Raw genomic sequence first — 26854 nt, forward strand, 5'->3', positions numbered from 1 at the left:
AAGTCGCGTTTCAATGACGCGAAAAGCGCCATTTCTCAGCCAATGAAGGTAAACGCAGAGTGTGGGCAGCGTGATGACATAGGTCCTGGTCCCCACCATCTTAGAGAAGGGCATTGCAGTGATTGGCTTGCTGTCTGCGACGTCACAGGGGCTATAAAGAGGCGTTCCCGCCGACCGCCATCTTACTGCTGCTGATCTGAGCTTAGGGAGAGGTTGCTGCCGCTTTGTCAGAAGCAGGGATAGCGTTAGGCAGGGTCCATTAACCACAAAACCGCTTGTGCTGCAGCGATTTGCACTGTCCAACACCACCCTCGGTGTGCAGGGACAGTGGAAGTTTTTTTTTTTTTTTTTTCCCCTCAGCGCTGTAGCTCATTGGGCTGCCCTAGAAGGCTCCCTGATAGCTGCATTGCTGTGTGTACGCCGCTGTGCAAACCAACTGCTTTTTTCAAAGCACAAATCCTCTTGTTCCTTCCTTTCTGCACAGCTATCTTTTTTGTTTGTCCACACTTTTTATTTCATTTGTGCATCAGTCCACTCCTTATTGCTGCCTGCCATACCTGGCTGAGATTACTGCAGGCAGGGAGATAGTAGCTGCCTGCCATACCTGGCTGAGATTACTGCAGGCAGGGAGATAGTAATTGTAGGACATTCCCTGTTTTTTTTTTTTTTTTTTTTTTTGGTGGGAGATTAAGATTGGCAATTTGGCATTTCTGCTAGAGTGCCATCCCTGTGTGTGCCATCTCTCTCACATAGTGGGCCATAGAAAGCCTTTTCATTTTTCTGTATTTTTTTTTGTGGGGTGTATAAATTCTCCCTGATAAAAATACAGTGGGAGATTAATATTGGCCTTTGGGCTTGTGTGCCAGTCCTGAGTGTGCCATCTCTCTCACAAATAGTGGGCCATAGAAAGCCTATTTATTTTTTTTTTTGGTTTTATAAATTCTCCCTGAAAAAAAGGGAGATTAATATTGGCCTCTGGGCTTGTGTGCCAGTCCTGAGCGTGCCATCTGTGCCAGCCCTGAGCGTGCCATCTCTCTCACAAATAGTGGGCCATAGAAAGCCTATTTAATTTTTTTTTTTGTTTTATAAATTTTCCCTGAAAAAAGGGAGATTAATATTGGCCTCTGGGCTTGTGTGCCAGTTGTGAGCGTGCCATCTGTGCCAGTCCTGAGCGTGCCATCTCTCTCACAAATAGTGGGCCATAGAAAGCCTATTTAAATATTTTTTTGGTTTTATAAATTCTCCCAGAAAAAAAGGGAGATTAATATTGGCCTCTGGGCTTGTGTGCCAGTCCTGAGCGTGCCATCTGTGCCAGCCAGCCCTGAGCGTGCCATCTCTCTCACAAATAGTGGGCCATAGAAAGCCTATTTAATTTTTTTTTTTGTTTTATCAATTTTCCCTGAAAAAAGGGAGATTAATATTGGCCTCTGGGCTTGTGTGCCAGTTGTGAGCGTGCCATCTGTGCCAGTCCTGAGCGTGCCATCTCTCTCACAAATAGTGGGCCATAGAAAGCCTATTTAAATATTTTTTTGGTTTTATAAATTCTCCCAGAAAAAAAGGGAGATTAATATTGGCCTCTGGGCTTGTGTGCCAGTCCTGAGCGTGCCATCTGTGCCAGCCAGCCCTGAGCGTGCCATCTCTCTCACAAATAGTGGGCCATAGAAAGCCTATTTAATTTTTTTTTTTGTTTTATCAATTTTCCCTGAAAAAAGGGAGATTAATATTGGCCTCTGGGCTTGTGTGCCAGTTGTGAGCGTGCCATCTGTGCCAGTCCTGAGCGTGCCATCTCTCTCACAAATAGTGGGCCATAGAAAGCCTATTTAAATATTTTTTTGGTTTTATAAATTCTCCCAGAAAAAAAGGGAGATTAATATTGGCCTCTGGGCTTCTGTGCCAGTCCTGAGCGTGCCATCTGTGCCAGTCCTGAGCGTCCCATCTCTCTCACAAATAGTGGGCCATAGAAAGCCTATTTTATTTTTTTTTTGGGTTTTAGAAATTCTCCCTGAAAAAAGGGAGATTAATATTGGCCTCTGGGCTTGTGTGCCAGTTGTGAGCGTGCCATCTGTGCCAGTCCTGAGCGTGCCATCTCTCTCACAAATAGTGGGCCATAGAAAGCCTATTTAAATATTTTTTTGGTTTTATAAATTCTCCCAGAAAAAAAGGGAGATTAATATTGGCCTCTGGGCTTCTGTGCCAGTCCTGAGCGTGCCATCTGTGCCAGTCCTGAGCGTCCCATCTCTCTCACAAATAGTGGGCCATAGAAAGCCTATTTTATTTTTTTTTTGGGTTTCAGAAATTCTCCCTGGAAAAAAAAAGGGAGATTAATATTGCCCTTTGGGCTTGTGTGCCAGTACTAAGCGTTCCATCTCTCTCTCTCTCTCAGTCAGTGGGCCATAGAACGCATATTTTTGGTTTTATTTGTTTTCTAAATTCTCCCTGAAAAAATCATTTTATTTTATTTGGTTTCTAAATTCTTCCTGATAAAATCATATTTTTTTTATTATTTTTATTTCTAAAGTCTCCCTGAAAAAAAAAAAAAAAAAACAACCAAAAAAACAGTGGGAGATTAATATTGGCCTTTCTGCTTGTGTGCCAGTCTTGACTCCTGGGTGTGCCATCTCTCTCTCTCTCTCTCTCTCTCTCTCTCCAATTGTGGTCCATAGAAAGCCTATATTTTTTTCCTTGATTTGGGTTCTAAAATCTACCAGAGAAAATAACTACATCAATCATTGGTAGAAAAATATTGGCCTCTGGGCTTGTGTGCCACTCCTGATTCCTGTGTGCGTCATCTCTCACTCAGTGGCCCATAGAAAGCATATAGTTTGTTACATTTGTTTTCTAAATTCTCCCTGCAAAAATCTATTTTTTTTTTTTTGGGGGGTTTCTAAAGTGTTCCTGAAAAAAATAAAAATAAAAAAAAAATAATAGTGTGACATTAATATTAACATTTGTGCTTCAGTGACAGTCCTGCGTGTGGGGCATCTCTCTAATTTGCAGCCACCAAAAAAAGAGTGTGTAACATTGGGCCTGATTTTCGCTGTGGTCTCACCAACCTGTAAAGGGGTAGCTAAATCATACTGAAGTTATAGCTCACCGTGTAAGTTGTGTGACTGCAACAAATAACGTTAGTTTGGTTACGTTTTTAAAACAATGAGGAAGTCTAGTGGAAGAGGTCGTGGCCGGGGGCGTTCATTGTCAGCTGGTAATGAGGGTAGTGGTAGTGGTGGAGCATCAGGTGGTCGTGGGGGAAAAAATATTGCACCTAAGTCTGGAGCTGTGGAGCCAGGTTCGTCGTCCGGCTACACAAGGCCTCGAACGCTCCCTTTTCTGGGATTAGGAAAACCGCTTTTAAAGCCGGAGCAGCAAGAGCAAGTTTTGGCTTATCTTGCTGACTCAGCCTCTAGCTCTTTTGCCTCATCTCGTGAAACTGGTAAAAGTAAAAGCAGCGCGTCGTTAGTGGATGTTCACGGTCAGGGACAAGTCACTTCCTTGTCCTCTTCAGCAAAAACAACAACAGAGAAGAATGCAGCAGGCGACACAACGGGTTACTCCATGGAGCTCTTTACACATACCGTCCCTGGCTTAGAAAGTGAAGCAGTTAACAGTCCATGCCCATTACAAATTGAATCTGACATGGAGTGCACTGACGCACAGCCACAGCCAGACTACTATGCTGGTCCTTTGACTCAGACCACAACATTGCCCTCGCAGGGTGCTGATCAAGAATCAGACCCTGATGAGACTATGTTGCCCCATCACGAACGCTATACCACCGAACGACACGGTGACACAGACGAAGTTGCGCAGGAGGTACAAGAAGAGTTATTAGATGACCCAGTTCTTGACCCCGATTGGCAGCCATTGGGGGAACAGGGTGCAGGCGGCAGCAGTTCTGAAGCAGAGGAGGAGGAGGGGCCGCAGCAGGCATCAACATCGCCACAGGTTCCATCTGCCGGGCCCGTATCTTGCCCAAAACGCGTGGCAAAGCCAAAACCTGGTGGAGGACAGCGTGGCCATCCGGTTAAAGCTCAGTCTGCAATGCCTGAAAAGGTATCCGATGCTAGAAAGAGTGCAGTCTGGCATTTTTTTAAACAACATCCAATTGATCAGCGCAAAGTCATCTGTCAAAAATGTTCTACTTCCTTAAGCAGAGGTCAGAATCTGAAAAGTCTCAATACTAGTTGCATGCATAGACATTTAACCACCATGCATTTGAAAGCTTGGACTAACTACCAAACGTCCCTTAAGGTTGTTGCACCCTCGGCCAATGAAGCTAGTCATCAACGCAACATCCCTTCCGGCAGTGTAGGACCACCATTTAGCGCACCACCTGCTGTATCTGTGCAGGTATCTTTGCCAGGCCAAAGCAGTCAGGGTCAGGGAATCACCAGTTTCGTAGTAGGAAACACTGCATCTAGGGCACCGGCGGCAACAATACCATCTCCCACCGTCTCTCAGTCTGCCATGTCCACCGGCACCCCCGCTAGTTCCACGATCTCCAGCTCTCCAGTCCAGCTCACCCTACATGAGACTATGGTTAGAAAAAGGAAATACTTAGCCTCGCATCCGCGTACACAGGGTTTGAACGCCCACATAGCTAGACTAATCTCGTTAGAGATGATGCCCTACCGGTTAGTTGAAAGCGAAGCTTTCAAAGACCTGATGGACTACGCTGTACCACGCTACGAGCTACCCAGTCGACACTTTTTTTCCAGAAAAGCCATCCCAGCCCTCCACCAGCATGTTAAAGAGCGCATCGTCCATGCACTCAGGCAATCTGTGAGCACAAAGGTGCACCTGACAACAGATGCATGGACCAGTAGGCATGGCCAGGGACGTTACGTGTCCATCACGGCACACTGGGTAAATGTGGTGGATTCAGGGTCCACAGGGGACAGCAAGTTTGGGACAGTTCTGCCTAGCCCACGGTCTAGTAAACAGTTGTCTGTAGCCGTTCGCACCCCCTCCTCCTCCTCCTCCTCGTCCTCCTGCAGAAGCAAGAGCTCGTCCACAGACCGCAGTCGCACAAACACTCCATCCGCACCTGCCACTGTTGCACACCAGGTCTCCCATTATGGGGCAGCTACTGGCATACGTCAGCAGGCTGTATTGGCTATGAAGTGTTTGGGCGACAATAGACACACCGCGGAAGTTCTGTCCGAGTTCTTGCAGCAAGAAACGCAGTCGTGGCTGGGCACTGTAGATCTTGAGGCAGGCAAGGTAGTGAGTGATAACGGAAGGAATTTCATGGCTGCCATCTCCCTTTCCCAACTGAAACACATTCCTTGCCTGGCTCACACCTTAAACCTGGTGGTGCAGTGCTTCCTGAAAAGTTATCCGGGGTTATCCGACCTGCTCCTCAAAGTGCGTGGACTTTGCGCACATATCCGCCGTTCGCCTGTACACTCCAGCCGTATGCAGACCTATCAGCGTTCTTTGAACCTTCCCCAGCATCGCCTAATCATAGACGTTGCAACAAGGTGGAACTCAACACTGCACATGCTTCAGAGACTGTGCGAACAGAGGCGGGCTGTTATGTTTTTGTGGGAGGATACACATACACGGGCAGGCAGTAGGATGGCAGACATGGAGTTGTCAGGTGTGCAGTGGTCGAAGATTCAAGACATGTGTCAAGTCCTTCAGTGTTTTGAGGAATGCACACGGCTGGTTAGTGCAGACAACGCCATAATAAGCATGAGCATCCCCCTAATGCGTCTGCTGATGCAAAGTTTGACGCACATAAAGGATCAGGCGTCTGCACCAGAGGAAGAGGAAAGCCTTGATGACAGTCAGCGATTGTCTGGTCAGGGCAGTGTACATGACGAGGTACCGGGCGAAGAGGAGGTGGAGGATGAGGAGGATGATGGGGATGAGTATATTTTTAATGAGGAAGCTTTCCCGGGGGCACGGGAAATTGGTGGCGTGGCAAGGCCGGGTTCTGGTTTTTTGAGGGACACAAGTGACGTAGATTTGCCTGCAACTGCCCCTCAACCAAGCACAACCGCAGATTTGACAACGGGAACTTTGGCCCACATGGCGGATTATGCCTTGCGTATCCTCAAAAGGGACACACGCATTACAAAAATGATGAACGATGACGATTACTGGTTGGCCTGCCTCCTTGATCCTCGCTATAAAGGCAAATTGCAAAATATTATGCCACATGAGAACTTGGAACTAATATTAGCAACAAAACAATCAACTCTTGTTGACCGTTTGCTTCTGGCATTCCCTGCACACAGCGCCCGTGATCGTTCTCACACGAGCTCCAGGGGCCAGCAGACCAGAGGTGTTAGAGGGGCAGAAATCAGAAGTGGCGTTGGACAGAGGGGTTTTCTGACCAGGTTGTGGAGTGATTTTTCTATGACCGCAGACAGGACAGGTACTGCAGCATCAATTCAAAGTGACAGGAGACAACATTTGTCCAGTATGGTTACAAACTATTTTTCATCCCTTATCGACGTTCTCCCTCAACCGTCATTCCCATTTGATTACTGGGCATCCAAATTAGACACCTGGCCAGAATTGGCAGAATATGCATTGCAGGAGCTTGCTTGCCCGGCAGCTAGTGTCCTATCAGAAAGAGTATTCAGTGCTGCAGGTTCAATACTAACAGAAAAAAGGACTCGTCTGGCTACCCAAAATGTAGATGATCTAACCTTCATTAAAATGAACCACAACTGGATTTCAAAATCTTTTGCCCCACCCTGCCCGGCTGACACCTAGCTTTCCTATGAAAAGGTCTTGCCTGTGGACTATTCTGAATGACTTTTCCAATCTCGTAATTTTCTTCACCTGATTGTCCAGCATACGACATGTTTCCACCTCACGAAATGGCCAAACTCCCCACACGGGGCCGTGCTATCGCCACTTTGCGCTTGGACCCTTGAGAGTGCTGTTTGTCTGAAGAGGTGGGTGTGGCCGCTTTTGGTCGACGGCACTGCCACTGGGTCCCTCATAGTACAATAAAGTGTCTCTGGCGGTGGTGGTGCGCACCCAACGTCAGACACACCGTTGTAATATGAGGGGCCCTGTGCCTGTACCGCCGGCCACAAGACAGTTCCCCCCCCCAGCTCAAACAGTGCTCTACCACTAGCAAAATTATCTCTCACAGCTTCACCAATGTGTAGTCTAGCCGCTGACATCCTTCAATGCCTGGCACTGACAATACCATTGTTTTGACATTTTTGTTATGTTAGGCCTTCGAAGCCTGTCTGCGGTCCCTTCTTTCTACAACTACTACACTGACCAGGCCACTGCTGGCCGTGTTACCCTGGAACCAATTTAAAAGTGCCTACAGTCAGCCCAATTTTGTTATGTTAGGCCTTCGAAGACTGTCTGCCGTCACTCCTTCCACTAGACTTCCACTGACCATACACTGCTGCCCATGTACCCCTGGAACCAATTTAAAGTGCCTACAGCCAGCCCAATTTTGTTATGTTAGGCCTTCGAAGCCTGTCTGCGGTCACTCCTTCCACTAGACTTCCACTGACCAGACCACTGCTGCCCGTGTACCCCTGGAACCAATTTAAAAGTGCCTACAGCCAGCCCAAGTTTGTTATGTTAGGCCTTGGAAGCCTGTCTGCGGTCACTCCTTCCACTAGACTTCCACTGACCAGACCACTGCTGCCCGTGTACCCCTGGAACCAATTTAAAAGTGCCTACAGCCAGCCCAAGTTTGTTATGTTAGGCCTTGGAAGCCTGTCTGCGGTCACTCCTTCCACTAGACTTCCACTGACCAGACCACTGCTGCCCGTGTACCCCTGGAACCAATTTAAAAGTGCCTACAGCCAGCCCAAGTTTGTTATGTTAGGCCTTCTAAGCCTGTCTGCGGTCCATTCTTTCAACTACTACTACACTGACCAGGTCACTGCTGCCCGTGTACCCCTGGAACCAATTTAAAATTGCCTACAGCCAGCCCAATTTTTTTATTTTAGGCCTTCGATGCCTGTCTGCGGTCCATTCTTTCAACTACTACTACACTGACCAGGTCACTGCTGTCCGTGTACCCCTGGAACCAATTTAAAATTGCCTACAGCCATGTGTTATTATTTTAGGCCTTCGATGCCTGTCTGCGGTCACTCCTTCCACTAGGCCTCCACTGACCACACCACTGCTGTCCGTGTACCCCTGGAACCAATTTAAAATTGCCTACAGCCAGCCCAATTTTTTTATTTTAGGCCTTCGATGCCTGTCTGCGGTCCATTCTTTCAACTACTACTACACTGACCAGGTCACTGCTGCCCGTGTACCCCTGGAACCAATTTAAAATTGCCTACAGCCAGCCCAATTTTTTTATTTTAGGCCTTCGATGCCTGTCTGCGGTCCATTCTTTCAACTACTACTACACTGACCAGGTCACTGCTGCCCGTGTACCCCTGGAACCAATTTAAAATTGCCTACAGCCATGTGTTATTATTTTAGGCATTCGATGCCTGTCTGCGGTCCATTTTTTCAACTACTACTACACTGACCAGGTCACTGCTGCCCGTGTACCCCTGGAACCAATTTAAAATTGCCTACAGCCATGTGTTATTATTTTAGGCCTTCGATGCCTGTCTGCGGTCACTCCTTCCACTAGGCCTCCACTGACCACACCACTGCTGTCCGTGTACCCCTGGAACCAATTTAAAATTGCCTACAGCCATGTGTTATTATTTTAGGCCTTCGATGCCTGTCTGCGGTCCATTCTTTCAACTACTACTACACTGACCAGGGCACTGCTGGCCGTGTACCCCTGGAACCAACATCAGAAAATATAAAAATAAGTATTTTGCTTATAAAAAAGAAAATACTGGTGAGATATCAAATGCAGACATTTTAACATTAAAAACAAACACACAACTCTAATCTGGTACAGTACTAAAAATGGCCACCAGCTACAATTACTTTCTCCTGCAAGTAGTTAACTGAAAGTTTTTTTAAATTGAAAACACACATATGGCATCCACCGAGTGTTGTCCTGTCGCGTCTTCTTTATATTATTGCCGAGAAGATGCAAAATAATGAAAATAATAAAATCATTAATTACCAAAATAATAGAGAAAGTCAACACCACATTGCAAATAAACATTCATTCCAAATAAAGAAGCAGGGCGCGTCCGAGGGTGAGTATATACCTAATAAGAATATAATCACCCTCGGACGCGCAATGCTTATTTCCAACAGCCTTCCTTCCTAAGAATCAGCCCTTCCGTCGTGTAGAGAGACGTTGTGTTACACTCCAAGGTGTTCCCCAGGTTGCCTTTCCTGAGCTTCGATCTTCCGGCTCTCGTTTAGTAGTTCTTGGAAACTACTCTGCATTAGGCCTTCAAATTGGGTATGGGGTGTAGAGAGATGGTGTGTTCCACTCCAAGGTGTTCCCCAGGTTGCCTTTCCTGAGCTTCGATCTTCCGGCTCTCGTTTAGTAGTTGTTGGAAACTACGCTGCATTAGGCCTTCAAATTGGGTATGGGGTGTAGCGAGAGGGTGTGTTACACTCCAAGGTGTTCCCCAGGTTGCCTTTCCTGAGCTTCGATCTTCCGGCTCTCGTTTAGTAGTTCTTGGAAACTACACTGCATTAGGCCTTCAAATTGGGTATGGGGTGTAGAGAGAGGGTGTGTTACACTCCAAGGTGTTCCCCAGGTTGCCTTTCCTGAGCTTCGATATTCCGGCTCTCGTTTAGTAGTTGTCGGAAACTACGCTGCATTAGGCCTACAAATTGGGTATGGGGCGTAGAGAGAGGGTGTGTTACACTCCAAGGTGTTCCCCAGGTTGCCTTTCCTGAGCTTCGATATTCCGGCTCTCGTTTAGTAGTTGTCGGAAACTACGCTGCATTAGGCCTACAAATTGGGTATGGGGTGTAGAGAGAGGGTGTGTTACACTCCAAGGTGTTCCCCAGGTTGCCTTTCCTGAGCTTCGATCTTCATGCTCTCGTTTAGTAGTTGTCGGAAACTACGCTGCATTAGGCCTACAAATTGGGTATGGGGTGTAGAGAGAGGGTTTGTTACACTCCAAGGTGTTCCCCAGGTTGCCTTTCCTGAGCTTCGATCTTCCGGCTCTCGTTTAGTAGTTGTTGGAAACTACGCTGCATTAGGCCTTCAAATTGGGTATGGGGTGTAGCGAGAGGGTGTGTTACACTCCAAGGTGTTCCCCAGGTTGCCTTTCCTGAGCTTCGATCTTCCGGCTCTCGTTTAGTAGTTCTTGGAAACTACACTGCATTAGGCCTTCAAATTGGGTATGGGGTGTAGAGAGAGGGTGTGTTACACTCCAAGGTGTTCCCCAGGTTGCCTTTCCTGAGCTTCGATATTCCGGCTCTCGTTTAGTAGTTGTCGGAAACTACGCTGCATTAGGCCTACAAATTGGGTATGGGGCGTAGAGAGAGGGTGTGTTACACTCCAAGGTGTTCCCCAGGTTGCCTTTCCTGAGCTTCGATATTCCGGCTCTCGTTTAGTAGTTGTCGGAAACTACGCTGCATTAGGCCTACAAATTGGGTATGGGGTGTAGAGAGAGGGTGTGTTACACTCCAAGGTGTTCCCCAGGTTGCCTTTCCTGAGCTTCGATCTTCATGCTCTCGTTTAGTAGTTGTCGGAAACTACGCTGCATTAGGCCTACAAATTGGGTATGGGGTGTAGAGAGAGGGTTTGTTACACTCCAAGGTGTTCCCCAGGTTGCCTTTCCTGAGCTTCGATCTTCCGGCTCTCGTTTAGTAGTTGTTGGAAACTACGCTGCATTAGGCCTTCAAATTGGGTATGGGGTGTAGCGAGAGGGTGTGTTACACTCCAAGGTGTTCCCCAGGTTGCCTTTCCTGAGCTTCGATCTTCCGGCTCTCGTTTAGTAGTTCTTGGAAACTACACTGCATTAGGCCTTCAAATTGGGTATGGGGTGTAGAGAGAGGGTGTGTTACACTCTAAGGTGTTCCCCAGGTTTCCTTGCCATTGCTTCGGTCTTCCGACTCTCGTTTAGTAGTTGTAGAAAAGTACACTGCATTAGGCCATACAAAATGGGTATGGGGTGGAGAGAGATGGTGTGTTACACTCCAAGGTGTTCCCCAGGTTGCCTTTCCTGAGCTTCTATCTTCAGGCTCTCATTAAATTGTGGTTAAATGGAACAACTGCATTTGGCGTACTAGTTGGTTTGGGGCCTACTATCGGTGTCTGCCACTCCTTGCTGTTCTCCTCCACTGAACAAAGCTGTGCCGCCTGTTTACTACGGTTGCCAATTTTGAACTGCATTTCGACTACTTACTGATTTGGCCCTACTCTCTGTGTCAGCCTCTCATTCCAGTTGTCCTCCACTGCAATGCCCCCTGGTTATTCCTGTGTTACCAATTTTGAACTGCATTTAGCCCACTTTCTTCTTTGGGCCTATATCTGTGTTTCCACTTCATCGTGCCCATTGCCCAGCCAGTGATAGATGAGTCTGCTGGTACATTGACCCATAACGCAACATTCCCCGTGCACGCTACACAACAACATTGTGACCCTGCTGAAAGTCAGGTTGCTCTTCCCGCATACCATACCACCTTACACGGGGACAAAGAGGAAGGTGCAGATGAAAGTGCAGGTTCCTTCATCAGGTGGGGGGAGGAATACTAGTTGGCGACGTCACTGGCACAGGGCCTCTCATAGTACGCAAAAGTGTTGCTGCCGGTGGGAGGCGCCCCCGCCGTGCAAACACACCGCTGTACTTTGAGGGGCCCTGTGCCAGTGCCAATGCCAACGAGTGGGCCCCCCCTGCTTGCTCAGGTTCACAGCACTTGCAAAGTTGAAATACTTACCTCTCCCTGCTCCACTGCCGTGACGTGGTCCAGATTTCCTGGGCCCACTAATTACTTGAACCAGCCCTACCCCCCACAACTTTAGCCAAATGACCCCCAATTTCAAATGCCTTCCAATTATTATAAGGTAAATTACGCTTGACAAGCTTCATTAAGAAGAATGGATGGTTTTGACATTAAAATGGCCACTCTAGGTGTTTTCCTGGCCCCCACTCACTGCCGACTATGCTGCCCCATTGACTTGCATTGGGTTTCGTGTTTCGGTCGATCCCGACTTTACGTCATAATCGGCCGATTTCACTCGACCCGACTTTGGACATAGTCGGGTTTCGCAAAACCCGGCTCGACTCTAAAAAGGTCAAGGTCGCTCAACTCTAGTCAATACAAGAGATTCCTGCACAATGGACTGCATTTTATAAAAAAGATATTATAGATTATATATAAAATATAATAGATCTATATAAATGATAAAATATATATGTCTACTTCTTCTACTTAACAGGATGTCCGAGCGCTGCCAGTCATATATTTGTATCATGTCCTAGCAATACACCATCATTTCCTAGGATGGAGAAACCAGTTTAACCCTTACACTATCCATTATGCCTTACCATTTCCATTTTATTCCCTATTCGCAGTAGATCGTCAATAAGGCGGGGATTATTCTGAAATGAGAATAACTTAATGTTAGTTCCAGGACAATCCCTGATGCAGATGTCCTGTAGTTACACCAGCTTTCATTTAGATATAATACATCTTTATATCTTTCGGACTATAAGATGCACCCGATTATAAGGAGAACCTGGATTTAAACAGGAAAAAAAATAAATAAATGAAAACTTGTTAGACTAACAAAGTAGAGGGGATAATGTCACTAATATTTGGAGGTGTAGATTATCCTTTCATGGTATTCTAAGGCTCAGGGGATCATGCAGTTTATATTACCATCATCACTTAGATGGAATGTTGGTTTACTGTCGACGCGTTTCAGAGTCGCTCCGACTCCTTCTTTAGGACAACCACAAATCATCAAAGCTGAAGCAGTGGCAGAGAGGCAACACTAGAGATCTGGGGAGGGCGAGTATTAGGGTATGTGCACACGTATCTGTGAGGGCTGCCGATTTTTCCGCAGCGGATTTGAAAAATCCGCAGTGCAAAACCACTGCGGTTTTTCCTGCGGATTTATCGCGGTTTCTATTGCGGATTCTGCTGCGGGTTTTCACCTGCAGTTTTCTATTGGAGCAGGTGTAAACCCGCAGCAGAATCCGCACAAAGAATTGACTTGCTGCGGAATGTAAACCGCTGCATTTCCGAGTGTTTTTTTCCGCAGCATGTGCACTGCGGATTTCGTTTCCCATAGGATTACATTATACTGTAAACGCATGGGAAACCGCTGCGGACACGCAGCAAAATCCGCAGCGTGTGCACATACCCTTAGGGTGCTGACAGACGGATGTGGATCGCATTGCAATGCCTGGACTGGCCGTCGGCTCTACTGACCCAAGAGTGACAGCCTGTATTTCTGTGCACCTGTCACGCTCAGGTGAGGAGCGATCCTCGCACGACTAACACGGCCGTCTGACTGCACCCTTAGTGTCTTATTTTCTTGTCGAACTTTGTGTGAAGTGCCAATCCCTGGAAAAAAAAATTTCAAGTATATCCTTGGCCCCATAGCAAAAATGAACTAGGCAAACCTTTGGCATGGATAATTGGTTAGATTACGGTCTGTGATTCATAGGGCGATTAGCCAAAAATAACAACAGTGATGGAGTCACTTATATGGACGCCCTCTAATTAATTGTTTCAAGTTTTTCCTGATACCATGTGCTGATCCTATAGATCGTTGCCTGTTAGGAGAACTGTGCAGCTATGAAAATTCACAGTTCACTAAATGATCAGCAAAGTGTTTTATAAGACCTAAAAGTAACACAAAAAGCGTATATAATGGGTATCACACACATTTCTTGGTGTCTCGCACCACTGTGAGTCAGCTATAGGCGAATCATTACTTTTAGCCTGCGGGAAGCTCCCGGCTCCACAGAACACTAGCTACCCCACTGTTCTACAAAGACGAGTTATATCTATCTAAGCGTATAACAGGATGCATTTATTACAGTTGTAGGAAATAAAATTGGATTATTTTTTTTAAATGGTACAAAGTACTCACCGCTACTTTCTTAAAAAGGTCGGCGAGCTCCTCCAAGAGTTCAATGTAATCGTAATTTTTCAGAGTCATTGCTACAGACTGTTGTACAGTCTCAAGAAAGCTGAAACGAAGAAGGAAAAATATATATATATTACTAAAGACTCCACTGTGATTCATTGTGGTCTAGGGTGGATGTTGGTCATCGTCAAATATCTCTGGTGATTTAGGGTTAAGTTAGAATTTCGGGTGACTTAAAAGTATGACCACACCAAGACTGTACACACAGGGTGCCTCCTACCCCTCTATGGGGTCCCAATGCCACCCATCCCACCCACCTTCTACTTGGGATTTCAATTTCAAGAGTTCCTGCATCTTCAAGATGTAAATATCATGGAACAAAACATTGAAACAGGGGGCTGTCCTCACCTTGTGCCACCGAGCCTCAGCGCAGCAGGCGCAATGACTTCACTACACTGCGCCTGCTCTGCGCAGCCTCAGCCCACACAATGTACAGACCGACGCAGCAAGTCCGGGGAACAGGGGGCAAAATAAGTAGTATTTATTTATTTCATCAGTCATTACATAGAGGGTACATTGGGGGTTTGCAAGCTGGGGCCCAAATTCAACCGTTTAACTTGATTTTTGCAATTCGTCTTGTATGTTATCTGAAAATTATGGGCAATTTTCCCCGGCAAGGGTGACACCACCATGGACATACTGGATCTGCTGAGACATGGATATATATATATATATTATTGAGGATAGGTATAGAGAAGTGTTACTCACCGGGGCTGGAATTGCAGTGTGGCACTGTCGCAGTGAGACATAAGGATAGGCCATATCATATAGACTTTCATTAAATCACAGTTCGTTTTCATCTCTTCATAAGAATGAGAAAGCCAATAACCAACTGGATCCACTGTTAAAAAAAAAAAAAACAACCAAAACACTTTTAATGCTACCGCTGCACCTCTTACAAGTGTCTGGTAGTGCAGTTCAGAGGACTGGTGAAGAGATGCAATACCAGACTCCGCCACTAACAAGAGTGGCGCTGTTTTAGCAGACTCAAACAACTCATTTGACAAGGGATCATCTAGTGATGTCAATTTATTTATACTCCCAATGTTCACAGAGTCACACCAGGACCCCTGCGTGGCAAAACTGCCTACTAATGGCGCACCATAGGGACAGGAGATGTACAGGACGTATAGACTGAAATCAGGCTTCTCCTTCAATTTACAGAAGTACCAAAAATCAGTAACTCGACTTGGGTGCACTTCAGTAATTGACAATATGTCACTTTCCTCTCCTCACTTTTCCATAGTAAAACATTCTGGAACTTCATGGCATCGCCCCTTCTCTAGCGGATGAGCTTTTAAAACACCCCAAAAAAATATGATCTCATCATCTACTGTTTTTTCTTGCTGTTACCTCCTCTGCTACCAATTATTACTGTGTGTAATAAAATACCTGCACGTTGCGGTCTTTTCCCACTGCTCCGGTCCTGTCCTGCATCATGTGATCGTGTCGACAGGTCACAGCTGCGGTCACATGATGCAGGTCAATGACTTGGACCAGAGTTGGAATCCGCAGAAGACCGCAACACCCTCATGACATTATCCTCCTCCACTTTCTGTAGAGCGGGCACAATGCAGTCACAGGGTAACGTCCTGGTGTCACCAAACCCAGACTCCTCCATCCAGTGTGATCCGTCACTCTACAGAACACGTCTCCTCCAGAGTCCAGTGGTGGCGGCTTTACACCACTCCATCCGACGCTCGGCATTGTGCTTGGTGATGTACGGCTGCATGCAGCTGCTCGGCCATGAAGCTCCCGGTGGGGGTGAAGTGTTTGTGCTGATGTTATGCCAGAGGAGGTCCAAACCACAATCCCAAACATCCCCACCATCACACGTACACTGCTAAATGGAAAGTTACCTTTTGTAACGATATCAATGACAGGAACTTCTATAAATTTATCGTGGTTCTGAAAAAAAAAAAAAAATTGAAATCTGAAATACTAAACCTGATCAGGAAAATCAATGACGACTGTATGACAGATCCTTATTTTGCAGAGAAGTAATATAACGCTCATAGTAAAAGACACTGCATCTCACCAGAGACCCCCCACCTATCAGACTTGCCAATGGAAAATACTCCTGTCTACAAGTTGAGCAAAAAGATTCCCAGGACTTTGGTTCATTGGTAGTCCGTGGCGGCCTGATCAGAGATCTATGACCCTCCTCCTACCTGCCAGCATCACCTGGACCAGGGGATCATGGGGACATCATACTGGTGTGGGAAGGGATACTGGTGTGGGAAGGGGAGTAAAATACTGTGGGAGGAGGGGTGGGGACAACATACTTGTGTGGGGGGCCATAATACTGTGTGAGGAGCGGTGGGGACAACATGTGTGGGGGGCCATAATACAGTGTGAGGAGCGGTGGGGACAACATACTTGTGTGGGGGCCATAATACTGTGTGAGGAGCGGTGGGGACAACATACTTGTGTGGGGGGCCATAATACTGTGTGAGGAGTGGTGGGGACAACATGTGTGGGGGGCCATAATACAGTGTGAGGAGCGGTGGGGACAACATACTTGTGTGGGGGCCATAATACTGTGTGAGGAGCGGTGGGGACAACATACTTGTGTGGGGGGCCATAATACTGTGTGAGGAGTGGTGGGGACAACATGTGTGGGGGGCCATAATACAGTGTGAGGAGCGGTGGGGACAACATACTTGTGTGGGGGCCATAATACTGTGTGAGGAGCGGTGGGGACAACATACTTGTGTGGGGGCCATAATACTGTGTGAGGAGCGGTGGGGAAAACATACTTGTGTGGGGGCCATAATACTGTGTGAGGGGCTGTGAGGACAACATGTGTGGGGGGCCATAATACTATGTAAGGAGCGGTGGGGACAACATACGGTACTTGTGTGGGGGCCATAATACTGTGTGACGGGCTGTGGAGACAACATACTTATGTGTGGGGGCCATAATACTGTGTGAGGAGCAGTGGGGACAACATACTTGTGTGGGGGGCTATAATACTGTGTGAGGGGCGGTGGGGACAACATACTTGTGTGGGGGCCACAATACTGTGTGAGGAGCGGTGGGGACAACATACTTGTGTGGGGGGCGATAATACTGTGTGAGGAGAAGTGGGGACAACATACTTGTGTGGGGGGCCATAATACTGTGTGAGGGGCGGTGGGGACGACATACTTGTGTGGGGGGCCATAATACTGTGTGAGGAGCGGTGGGGACAACATATTTGTGTGGAGGGCCATAATACTGTGTGAGGAGCGGTGGTGACAACATACTTGTGTGGGGGGCCATAATACTGTGTGAGGAGCGGTGGGGACAACATACTTGTGTGGGGAGCCATAATACTGTGTGAGGAGCGGTGGGGACAACATACTTGTGTGGGGGGGGGCCATAATACTGTGTGAGGAGCGGTGGGGACAACATACTTGTGTGGGGGGCCATAATACTGTGTGAGGAGCGGTGGGGACAACATACTTGTGTGGGGGGCCATAATACTGTGTGAGGAGCGGTGGGGACAACATACTTGTGTGGGGGGCCATAATACTGTGTGAGGAGCGGTGGGGACAACATACTTGTGTGGGGGGCCATAATACTGTGTGAGGAGCGGTGGGGATAACATACTTGTGTGGGGGGCCATAATACTGTGTGAGGAGCGGTGGGGACAACATACTTGTGTGGGGGGCCATAATACTGTGTGAGGAGCGGTGGGGACAACATACTTGTGTGGAGGGCCATAATACTGTGTGAGGAGAGGTGGGGACAACATTCTTGTGTGGGGGGCCATAATACTGTGTGAGGAGCGGTGGGGACAACATACTTGTGTGGGGGCCATAATACTGTGTGAGGAGCGGTGGGGAAAACATACTTGTGTGGGGGGCCATAATACTGTGTGAGGAGCGGTGGGGATAACATACTTGTGTGGGGGGCCATAATACTGTGTGAGGAGCGGTGGGGACAACATACTTGTGTGGGGGGCCATAATACTGTGTGAGGAGCGGTGGGGACAACATACTTGTGTGGGGGCCATAATACTGTGTGAGGAGCGATGGGGACAACATACTTGTGTGGGAGCCATAATACTGTGTGAGGGGCGGTGGGGACAACATACTTGTGTGGGGGCCATAATACTGTGTGAGGGGCTGTGGGGACAACATGTGTGGGGGGCCATAATACTGTGTGAGGGGCTGTGGGGACATGTGTGGGAGGCCATAATACTGTGTGAGGAGCGGTGGGGACAACATACTTGTGTGGGAGCCATAATACTGTGTGAGGAGCGGTGGGGACAACATACTTGTGTGGGAGCCATAATACTGTGTGAGGGGCGGTGGGGACAACATACTTGTGTGGGGGCCATAACACTGTGTGAGGAGCGGTGGGGACAACATACTTGTGTGGGGGCCATAATACTGTGTGAGGAGTGGTGGGGACAACATGTGTGGTGGGCCATAATACTGTGTGAGGAGTGGTGGGGACAACATACTTGTGTGGAGGGCCATAATACTGTGTGAGGAGCGGTGGTGACAACATACTTGTGTGGAGGGCCATAATACTGTGTGAGGAGCGGTGGTGACAACATACAGTATGGGAGTGAACATAATAATGCGAAAGGGGCATAATACTGTGTGAGGGGCTGTCGGATATCATACGTGTGTGAGATAATGCTGCCCAACTCTACTCCTGGCATTTGTTTAGAGAGTTTCTTATTCAGTTTCGTTTTAGACAACTGGGACCAGCATGCTCTAAGATAACTCTATACCAGCCTGCCAGTCCCCTGCGGCTCCTCCATAGCGCTGCGGTCTCATCCTGTGACTGCTGCAGACAATCAGTGGCAGGTCGGCTACTGCTGTGACCACTAATTGGCTTCAGTAATACTGTGATCAACTAGGAACACTGCGAGGAACCCAGACAGAGTCACGGAGGAGTAACAGGCAACGGATTGGTAGGCAGGTATATATTTTTTTTCACAGTCCTTTGCTGTCCCTTCGCCATGCTTTACACTCCAGCTTTGCTTTCTGATAATTTTCGGGTTTTAGCGTAAAGCCCAAGCTTACTATAAACAATCACAACCAGGACTTCAACTACATCGAGGACAGAAATTTGCATAAGTTTTCCAAACTCTACATTTCGATTTAATCAGCTACTCACCCATTCACATTTGCTCGGAATAAGTCGAGTGGCGCGCATGCCGAATTCACTAACTACAGTGTCCATGGCTAAAAACAAAAACAGACACATATATAAGTATAGAAAGTATAGAACGGGCGGCCGACACCTGCAGAGGGGGGCGGGCGGCCGACACCTGCAGAGGGGGGCGGGAGGGCGGCCGACACCTGCAGAGAGGGGCGGGCGGCCGACACCTGCAGAGAGGGAGGAGCGGGCGGCCAACACCTGCAGAGAGGGGCGGCCGACACCTGCAGAGAGGGGCGGGCGGGTTGCCCGACACCTGCAGAGAGGGGCGGGCGGGTTGCCCGACACCTGCAGAGAGGGGCGGGCGGGCGGCCGACACCTGCAGAGAGGGGCGGCCGACACCTGCAGAGAGGGGCGGGCGGCCGACACCTGCAGAGGGGGTCGAGCGGCCGTCACCTGCAGAGGGGGGGCGGGCGGCCGACACCTGCAGAGGGGGGCGGGCGGCCGACACCTGCAGAGGGGGGCGGGCGGCCGACACCTGCAGAGGGGGGCGGGCGGCCGACACCTGCAGAGGGGGGCGGGCGGCCGACACCTGCAGAGGGGGGCGGGCGGCCGACACCTGCAGAGGGGGGCGGGCGGCCGACACCTGCAGAGGGGGGCGGGCGGCCGACACCTGCAGAGGGGGGCGGGCGGCCGACACCTGCAGAGGGGGGCGGGCGGCCGACACCTGCAGAGGGGGGCGGGCGGCCGACACCTGCAGAGGGGGGGCGGGCGGCCGACACCTGCAGAGGGGGGGCGGGCGGCCGACACCTGCAGAGGGGGGCGGGCGGCCGACACCTGCAGAGGGGGGCGGGCGGCCGACACCTGCAGAGGGGGGCGGGCGGCCGACACCTGCAGAGGGGGGCGGGCGGACGACACCTGCAGAGGGGGGCGGGCGGCCGACACCTGCAGAGGGGGGCGGGCGGCCGACACCTGCAGAGGGGGGCGGGCGGCCGACACCTGCAGAGGGGGGCGGGCGGCCGACACCTGCAGAGGGGGGCGGGCGGCCGACACCTGCAGAGGGGGGCGGGCGGCCGACACCTGCAGAGGGGGGCGGGCGGACGACACCTGCAGAGGGGGGCGGGCGGACGACACCTGCAGAGACGGGCGAGCGGACGACACCTGCAGAGACGGGCGAGCGGACGACACCTGCAGAGACGGGCGAGCGGACGACACCTGCAGAGACGGGCGAGCGGACGACACTTGCAGAGACGGGCGAGCGGACGGCACCTGCAGAGACGGGCGAGCGGACGGCACCTGCAGAGACGGGCGAGCGGACGACACCTGCAGAGACGGGCGAGCGGACGACACCTGCAATGTGACCAGTGTGTAGTCAGACAGGACGTGGCTTAATCTTGGCTGATCCAGGAGTCCGCTACAAGAAAAACTAATCTTGTGTGCACATTCATTTTCAGCAATGAATTGCACAATTGGTGCAGATTTTAAAGTCTACAGCGCGTCAGTTATGTCTCTGAAATGTAGTATAAATGTCCAATTAACTTCCATGGGGAAAAAGAAAGGAAAAATGGTTTACTTGCAAATGCTACATACAGTTGTGGCCAAAAGTATTGACACCCCTGCAATTCTGTCAGATAATAATCAGTTTCTTCCTGAAAATGATTGCAAAAACAAATTATTTAGTATTATTATCTTCATTTAATTTGTCTTAAATGAAAAAACACAAAAAGAATTGTCCTAAAGCCAAATTGGATATAATTCCACACCAAACATAAAAAAGGGGTGGACAAAAGTATTGGCACTGTTCGAAAAATCATGTGATGCTTATGTAATTTGTGTAATTAACAGCACCTGTAACTTACCTGTGGCACCTAACAGGTGTTGGCAATAACTAAATCACACTTGCAGCCAGTTGACATGGATTAAAGTTGACTCAACCTCTGTCCTGTGTCCTTGTGTGTACCACATTGAGCATGGAGAAAAGAAAGAAGACCAAAGAACTGTCTGAGGACTTGAAAAACCAAATTGTGAGGAAGCATGAGCAATCTCAAGGCTACAAGTCCATCTCCAAAGACCTGAAGGTTCCTGTGTCTACCGTGCACAGAGTCATCAAGAAGTGTAAAGCCCATGGCACTGTGGCTAACCTCCCTAGATGTGGACGGAAAAGAAAAATTGACAAGAGATTTCAACGCAAGATTGTGCGGATGTTGGATAAAGAACCTCGACTAACATCCAAACAAGTTCAAGCTGCCCTGCAGTCCGAGGGTACAACAGTGTCAACCCGTACTATCCATCGGCGTCTGAATGAAAAGGGACTGTATGGTAGGAGACCCAGGAAGACCCCACTTCTTACCCCGAGACATAAAAAAGCCAGGCTGGAGTTTGCCAAAACTTACCTGAAAAAGCCTAAAACGTTTTGGAAGAATGTTCTCTGGTCAGATGAGACAAAAGTAGAGCTTTTTGGGCAAAGGCATCAACATAGAGTTTACAGGAGAAAAAAAAGAGGCATTCAAAGAAAAGAACAAGGTCCCTACAGTCAAACATGGCGGAGGTTCCCTGATGTTTTGGGGTTGCTTTGCTGCCTCTGGCACTGGACTGCTTGACCGTGTGCATGGCATTATGAAGTCTGAAGACTACCAACAAATTTTGCAGCATAATGTAGGGCCCAGTGTGAGAAAGCTGGGTCTCCCTCAGAGGTCATGGGTCTTCCAGCATGACAATGACCCAAAACACACTTCAAAAAGCACTAGAAAATGGTTTGAGAGAAAGCACTGGAGACTTCTAAGGTGGCCAACAATTAGTCCAGACCTAAATCCCATAGAACACCTGTGGAGAGATCTAAAAATGGCAGTTTGGAGAAGGCACCCTTCAAATATCAGGGACCTGGAGCAGTTTGCCAAAGAAGAATGGTCTAAAATTCCAGCAGAGCATTGTAAGAAACTCATTGATGGTTACAGAAGCGGTTGGTCGCAGTTATTTTGGCTAAAGGTTGTGCAACCAAGTATTAGGCTGAGGGTGCCAATACTTTTGTGTGGCCCATTTTTGGAGTTTTGTGTGAAATGATCAATGTTTTGCTTTTTGCTTCATTCTCTTTTGTGTTTTTTCATTTAAGACAAATTAAATGAAGATAATAATACCAAAGAATTTGTGATTGCAATCATTTTCAGGAAGAAACTGAGTATTATCTGACAGAATTGCAGGGGTGTCAATACTTTTGGCCACAACTGTACATATGGGGAAAAAAGTCCCCAAGGTGGACAACCCCTTTAGTAAACTTGCCAACCATGTAATGTGTCTGGGGGTTTCACAACTCTACCCGGACAGATGAGGTTAGAGCAGACCTCGGAAAGGTGCGGCCCACAGCTGGATACAGTGGGGTCCCGCAGCCCCCGGCCGCCCCTGCCTGACCTCTTACTTTCACAAGTGTCTGTATCCTCAGGACGCGGATCCCGGTGACCACAATGATGGAACAGGAGTCGTCAGGCTCCCCCGTCCCATCATATAGCCACTGTATCCGGGACTCTGCTCAGCAGGTGAGGTGGTGTCACCAGATCGCGCCTGCTGTGCGGAGACTCAGTACACACTGTACAGAACAGAGCATCCGAGGGAGCGGAGTTAGGGACTAGGTTTATTTATTTATTTTAATTTTCAGTCAGTTCTTGTGTTGGGACCATCATAAAGCGTGAGTTGTGGTTGGCGCCATAATAATGTGTCAGGAGACATCATCTCCCGCACAGCCTCCTACTCTCTCCAGCACTGCTTACTGCTCTCTCCAGCACTACCTCCTGCTCTCTCCAGCACAGCCTCCAGCATTGCCTCCTGCTCTCTCCAGCACAGCCTTCAGCTCTCTCCTGCTCTCTCCAACACTGCCTGCAGCTCTCTCCAGCACTACCTCCAGCTCTCTCCAGCACTACCTCCAGCTCTTTCCAGCACTACCTCCAGCTCTCTCCAGCACTACCTCCAGCACTGCCTCCAGCTCTCTCGAGCACTGCCTCCAGCTCTCTCGAGCACTGCCTCCAGCTCTCTCTTGCTCTCTCCAACACTGCCTCCAGCTCTCTCCGGCACTGCCTCCAGCTCTCTCCAGCACTGCCTCCAGCACAGCCTTCTGCTCTCTCCAGCACAGCCTCCTGCTCTCTCCAGCACTACCTTCAGCTCTCTCCGGCTCTCTCCTGCACTACCTCCCGCTCTCTCCAGCATTGCCTCCTGCTCTCTCCAGCACTACCTCGAGCTCTCTCCTGCTCTCTCCAGCATTGCCTCCTGCTCTCTTGCTCTCTCCAGCACTACCTTCAGCTCTCTCCGGCTCTCTCCTGCACTACCTCCAGCTCTCTCCCGCTCTCTCCAGCATTGCCTCCTGCTCTCTCCAGCACTGCCTCCAGCTCTCTCTTGCTCTCTCCAGCACTGCCTCCAGCTCTCTCTTGCTCTCTCCAGCACTGCCTCCAGCTCTCTCTTGCTCTCTCCAGCACTGCCTCCAGCTCTCTCCAGCACTGCCTCCAGCTTTCTCTTGCTCTCTCCAGCACTGCCTCCAGCTCTCTCCAGCACTGCCTCCAGCTCTCTTGCTCTCTCCAGCACTGCCTCCAGTTCTCTCTTGCTCTCTCCAGCACTGCCTCCAGCTCTCTCCAGCACTGCCTCCAGCTCTCTCTTGCTCTCTCCAGCACTGCTTCCAGCTGTCTCTTGCTCTCTCCAGCACTGCCTCCAGCTCTCTCTTGCTCTCTCCAGCACTGCCTCCAGCTCTCTCTTGCTCTCTCCAGCACTGCCTCCAGCTCTCTCTTGCTCTCTCCAGCACTGCCTCCAGCTCTCTTGCTCTCTCCAGCACTGCCTCCAGCTGTCTCTTGCTCTCTCCAGCACTGCCTCCAGCTGTCTTGCTCTCTCCAGCACTGCCTCCAGCTCTCTTGCTCTCTCCAGCACTGCCTCCAGTTCTCTCTTGCTCTCTCCAGCACGGCCTCCAGCTCTCTCCAGCACTGCCTCCAGCTCTCTCTTGCTCTCTCCAGCACTGCTTCCAGCTGTCTCTTGCTCTCTCCAGCACTGCCTCCAGCTCTCTCTTGCTCTCTCCAGCACTGCCTCCAGCTCTCTCTTGCTCTCTCCAGCACTGCCTCCAGCTCTCTTGCTCTCTCCAGCACTGCCTCCAGCTCTCTCTTGCTCTCTCCAGCACTGCCTCCAGCTCTATTGCTCTCTCCAGCACTGCCTCCAGCTCTCTTGCTCTCTCCAGCACTGCCTCCAGCTCTCTTGCTCTCTCCAGCACTGCCTCCAGCTGTCTCTTGCTCTCTCCAGCACTGCCTCCAGCTGTCTTGCTCTCTCCATCACTGCCTCCAGCTGTCTCTTGCTCTCTCCAGCACTGCCTCCAGCTGTCTCTTGCTCTCTCCAGCACTGCCTCCAGCTGTCTTCCTCTCCAGAACTGCCTCCAGCTCTCTCTTGCTCTCTCCAGCACTGCCTCCAGCTCTCTCTTGCTCTCTCCAGCACTTCTTCCAGCTCTCTTGCTCTCTCCAGCACTGCCTCCAGCTCTCCTGCTCTCTCCAGAACTGCCTCCAGCTCTCTCTTGCGCTCTCCAGCACTTCATCCAGCTCTCTTGCTCTCCCCAGAACTGCCTCCAGCTCTCTCTTGCTCTCTCCAGCACTTCCTCCTGCTCTCTTGCTCTCTCCAGCACTTCTTCCAGCTCTCTTGCTCCCTCCAGCACTGCCTTTCCCCCCACACGGCCATGCCCTCCAGCACTCGCTCCCTGCCATTCCTTCCACGCCAGCCGTGCCTCAGCTCTCTCCAGCACTGCCTCCAGCTCTCTCTTGCTCTCTCCAGCACTGCCTCCAGCTCTCTCTTGCTCTCTCCAGCACTGCCTCCAGCTCTCTCTTGCTCTCTCCAGCACTGCCTCCAGCTCTCTCTTGCTCTCTCCAGCACTGCCTCCAGCTCTCTCTTGCTCTCTCCAGCACTGCCTCCAGCTCTCTTGCTCTCTCCAGAACTGCCTCCAGCTCTCTCTTGCTCTCTCCAGCACCTCCTCCAGCTCTCTCGCTCTCCAGCACTTCTTCCAGCTCTCTCTTGCTCTCTCCAGCACTGCCTCCAGCTCTCTCTTGCTCTCTCCAGCACTGCCTCCAGCTCTATTGCTCTATCCAGCACTGCCTCCAGCTCTGCCTACAGCTCTCTTGCTCTCTCCAGCACTGCCTCCAGCTCTCTTGCTCTCTCCAGCACTGCCTCCAGCTGTCTCTTGCTCTCTCCAGCACTGCCTCCAGCTCTCTTGCTTTCTCCAGCACTGCCTCCAGCTGTCTCTTGCTCTCTCCAGCACTGCCTCCAGCTCTCTTCCTCTCCAGAACTGCCTCCAGCTCTCTCTTGCTCTCTCCAGCACTTCTTCCAGCTCTCTTGCTCTCTCCAGCACTGCCTCCAGCTGTCTCCAGCACTGCCTCCAGCTCTCCTGCTCTCTCCAGAACTGCCTCCAGCTCTCTCTTGCTCTCTCCAGCACTTCATCCAGCTCTCTCTTGCTCTCCAACACTTCTTCCAGCTCTCTCTTGCTCTCTCCGGCACTGCCTCCAGCTCTGTCTTGCTCTCTCCAGCACTGCCTCCAGCTCTATTGCTCTCTCCAGCACTGCCTCCAGCTCTCTTGCTCTCTCCAGCACTGCCTCCAGCTCTCTTGCTCTCTCCAGCACTGCCTCCAGCTGTCTCTTGCTCTCTCCAGCACTGCCTCCAGCTGTCTCTTGCTCTCTCCAGCACTGCCTCCAGCTCTCTTGCTCTCTCCAGCACTGCCTCCAGCTCTCTTGCTCTCTCCAGCACTGCCTCCAGCTGTCTCTTGCTCTCTCCAGCACTGCCTCCAGCTCCCTTCCTCTCCAGAACTGCCTCCAGCTCTCTTGATCTCTCCAGCACTGCCTCCAGCTCTCTCTTGCTCTCTCCAGCACTTCTTCCAGCTCTCCTGCTCTCTCCAGCACTGCCTCCAGCTCTCTCCAGCACTGCCTCCAGCTCTCCTGCTCTCTCCAGCACTGCCTCCAGCTCTCTTGCTCTCTCCAACACTACCTCCAGCTCTCTTGCTCTCTCCAGCACTGCCTCCAGCTCTCTCTTGCTCTCTCCAGCACTTCTTCCAGCTCTCTTGCTCTCTCCAGCACTGCCTCCAGCTCTCTCCAGCACTGCCTCCAGCTCTCCTGCTCTCTCCAGCACTGCCTCCAGCTCTCTCTTGCTCTCTCCAGCACTTCCTCCAGCTCTCTTGCTCTCTCCAGCACTGCCTCCAGCTCTCTCCAGCACTTCCTCCAGCTCTCTCTTGCTCTCTCCAGCACTGCCTCCAGCTCTCTCTTGCTCTCTCCAGCACTTCTTCCAGCTCTCTTGCTCTCTCCAGCACTGCCTCCAGCACTGCCTCCAGCTCTCTTGCTCTCTCCAGCACTGCCTCCAGCTCTCTCTTGCTCTCTCCAGCACTTCCTCCAGCTCTCTTGCTCTCTCCAGCACTGCCTCCAGCTCTCTCCAGCACTTCCTCCAGCTCTCCTGCTCTCTCCAGCACTGCCTCCAGCTCTCTCTTGCTCTCTCCAGCACTTCCTCCAGCTCTCTTGCTCTCCAGTATTTCCTCCAGCTCTCTCTTGCTGTCTCCAGCACTTCTTCCAGCTCTCTTGCTCTCTCCAGCACTTCCTCCAGCTCTCTTGCTCTCTCCAGCATTTCCTCCAGCTCTCTCTTGCTCTCTCCAGCACTTCTTCCAGCTCTCTTGCTCTCTCCAGCACTTCCCCCAGCTCTCTTGCTCTCTCCAGCACTTCTTCCAGCTCTCTTGCTCTCTCCAGCACTTCCTCCAGCTCTCTTGCTCTCTCCAGCACTTCCTCCTGC

General features: G+C 50.2%; 1 protein-coding gene across 1 annotated transcript in view; it reads right to left on the bottom strand.

Moving 5' to 3' along the window:
• Nucleotides 1-26854, bottom strand: part of TTC3 (tetratricopeptide repeat domain 3) — a 200066-nt gene that overhangs the window by 171621 nt on the left and 1591 nt on the right. Inside the window, exons 2-6 of the mRNA XM_069760756.1 lie at nucleotides 19100-19167; nucleotides 15841-15889; nucleotides 14690-14822; nucleotides 13925-14024; nucleotides 12369-12422 (exon numbers count right to left, since the gene is read on the bottom strand). Coding sequence (XP_069616857.1) covers nucleotides 12369-12422; nucleotides 13925-14024; nucleotides 14690-14822; nucleotides 15841-15889; nucleotides 19100-19165 — 402 coding nt within the window. The 5' untranslated portion in view covers nucleotides 19166-19167. The remainder of the gene's footprint in view (nucleotides 1-12368; nucleotides 12423-13924; nucleotides 14025-14689; nucleotides 14823-15840; nucleotides 15890-19099; nucleotides 19168-26854) is intronic.

Source organism: Ranitomeya imitator, chromosome 3, assembly GCF_032444005.1.
Source record: "Ranitomeya imitator isolate aRanImi1 chromosome 3, aRanImi1.pri, whole genome shotgun sequence".
NCBI classification, from domain to species: domain Eukaryota; kingdom Metazoa; phylum Chordata; class Amphibia; order Anura; family Dendrobatidae; genus Ranitomeya; species Ranitomeya imitator.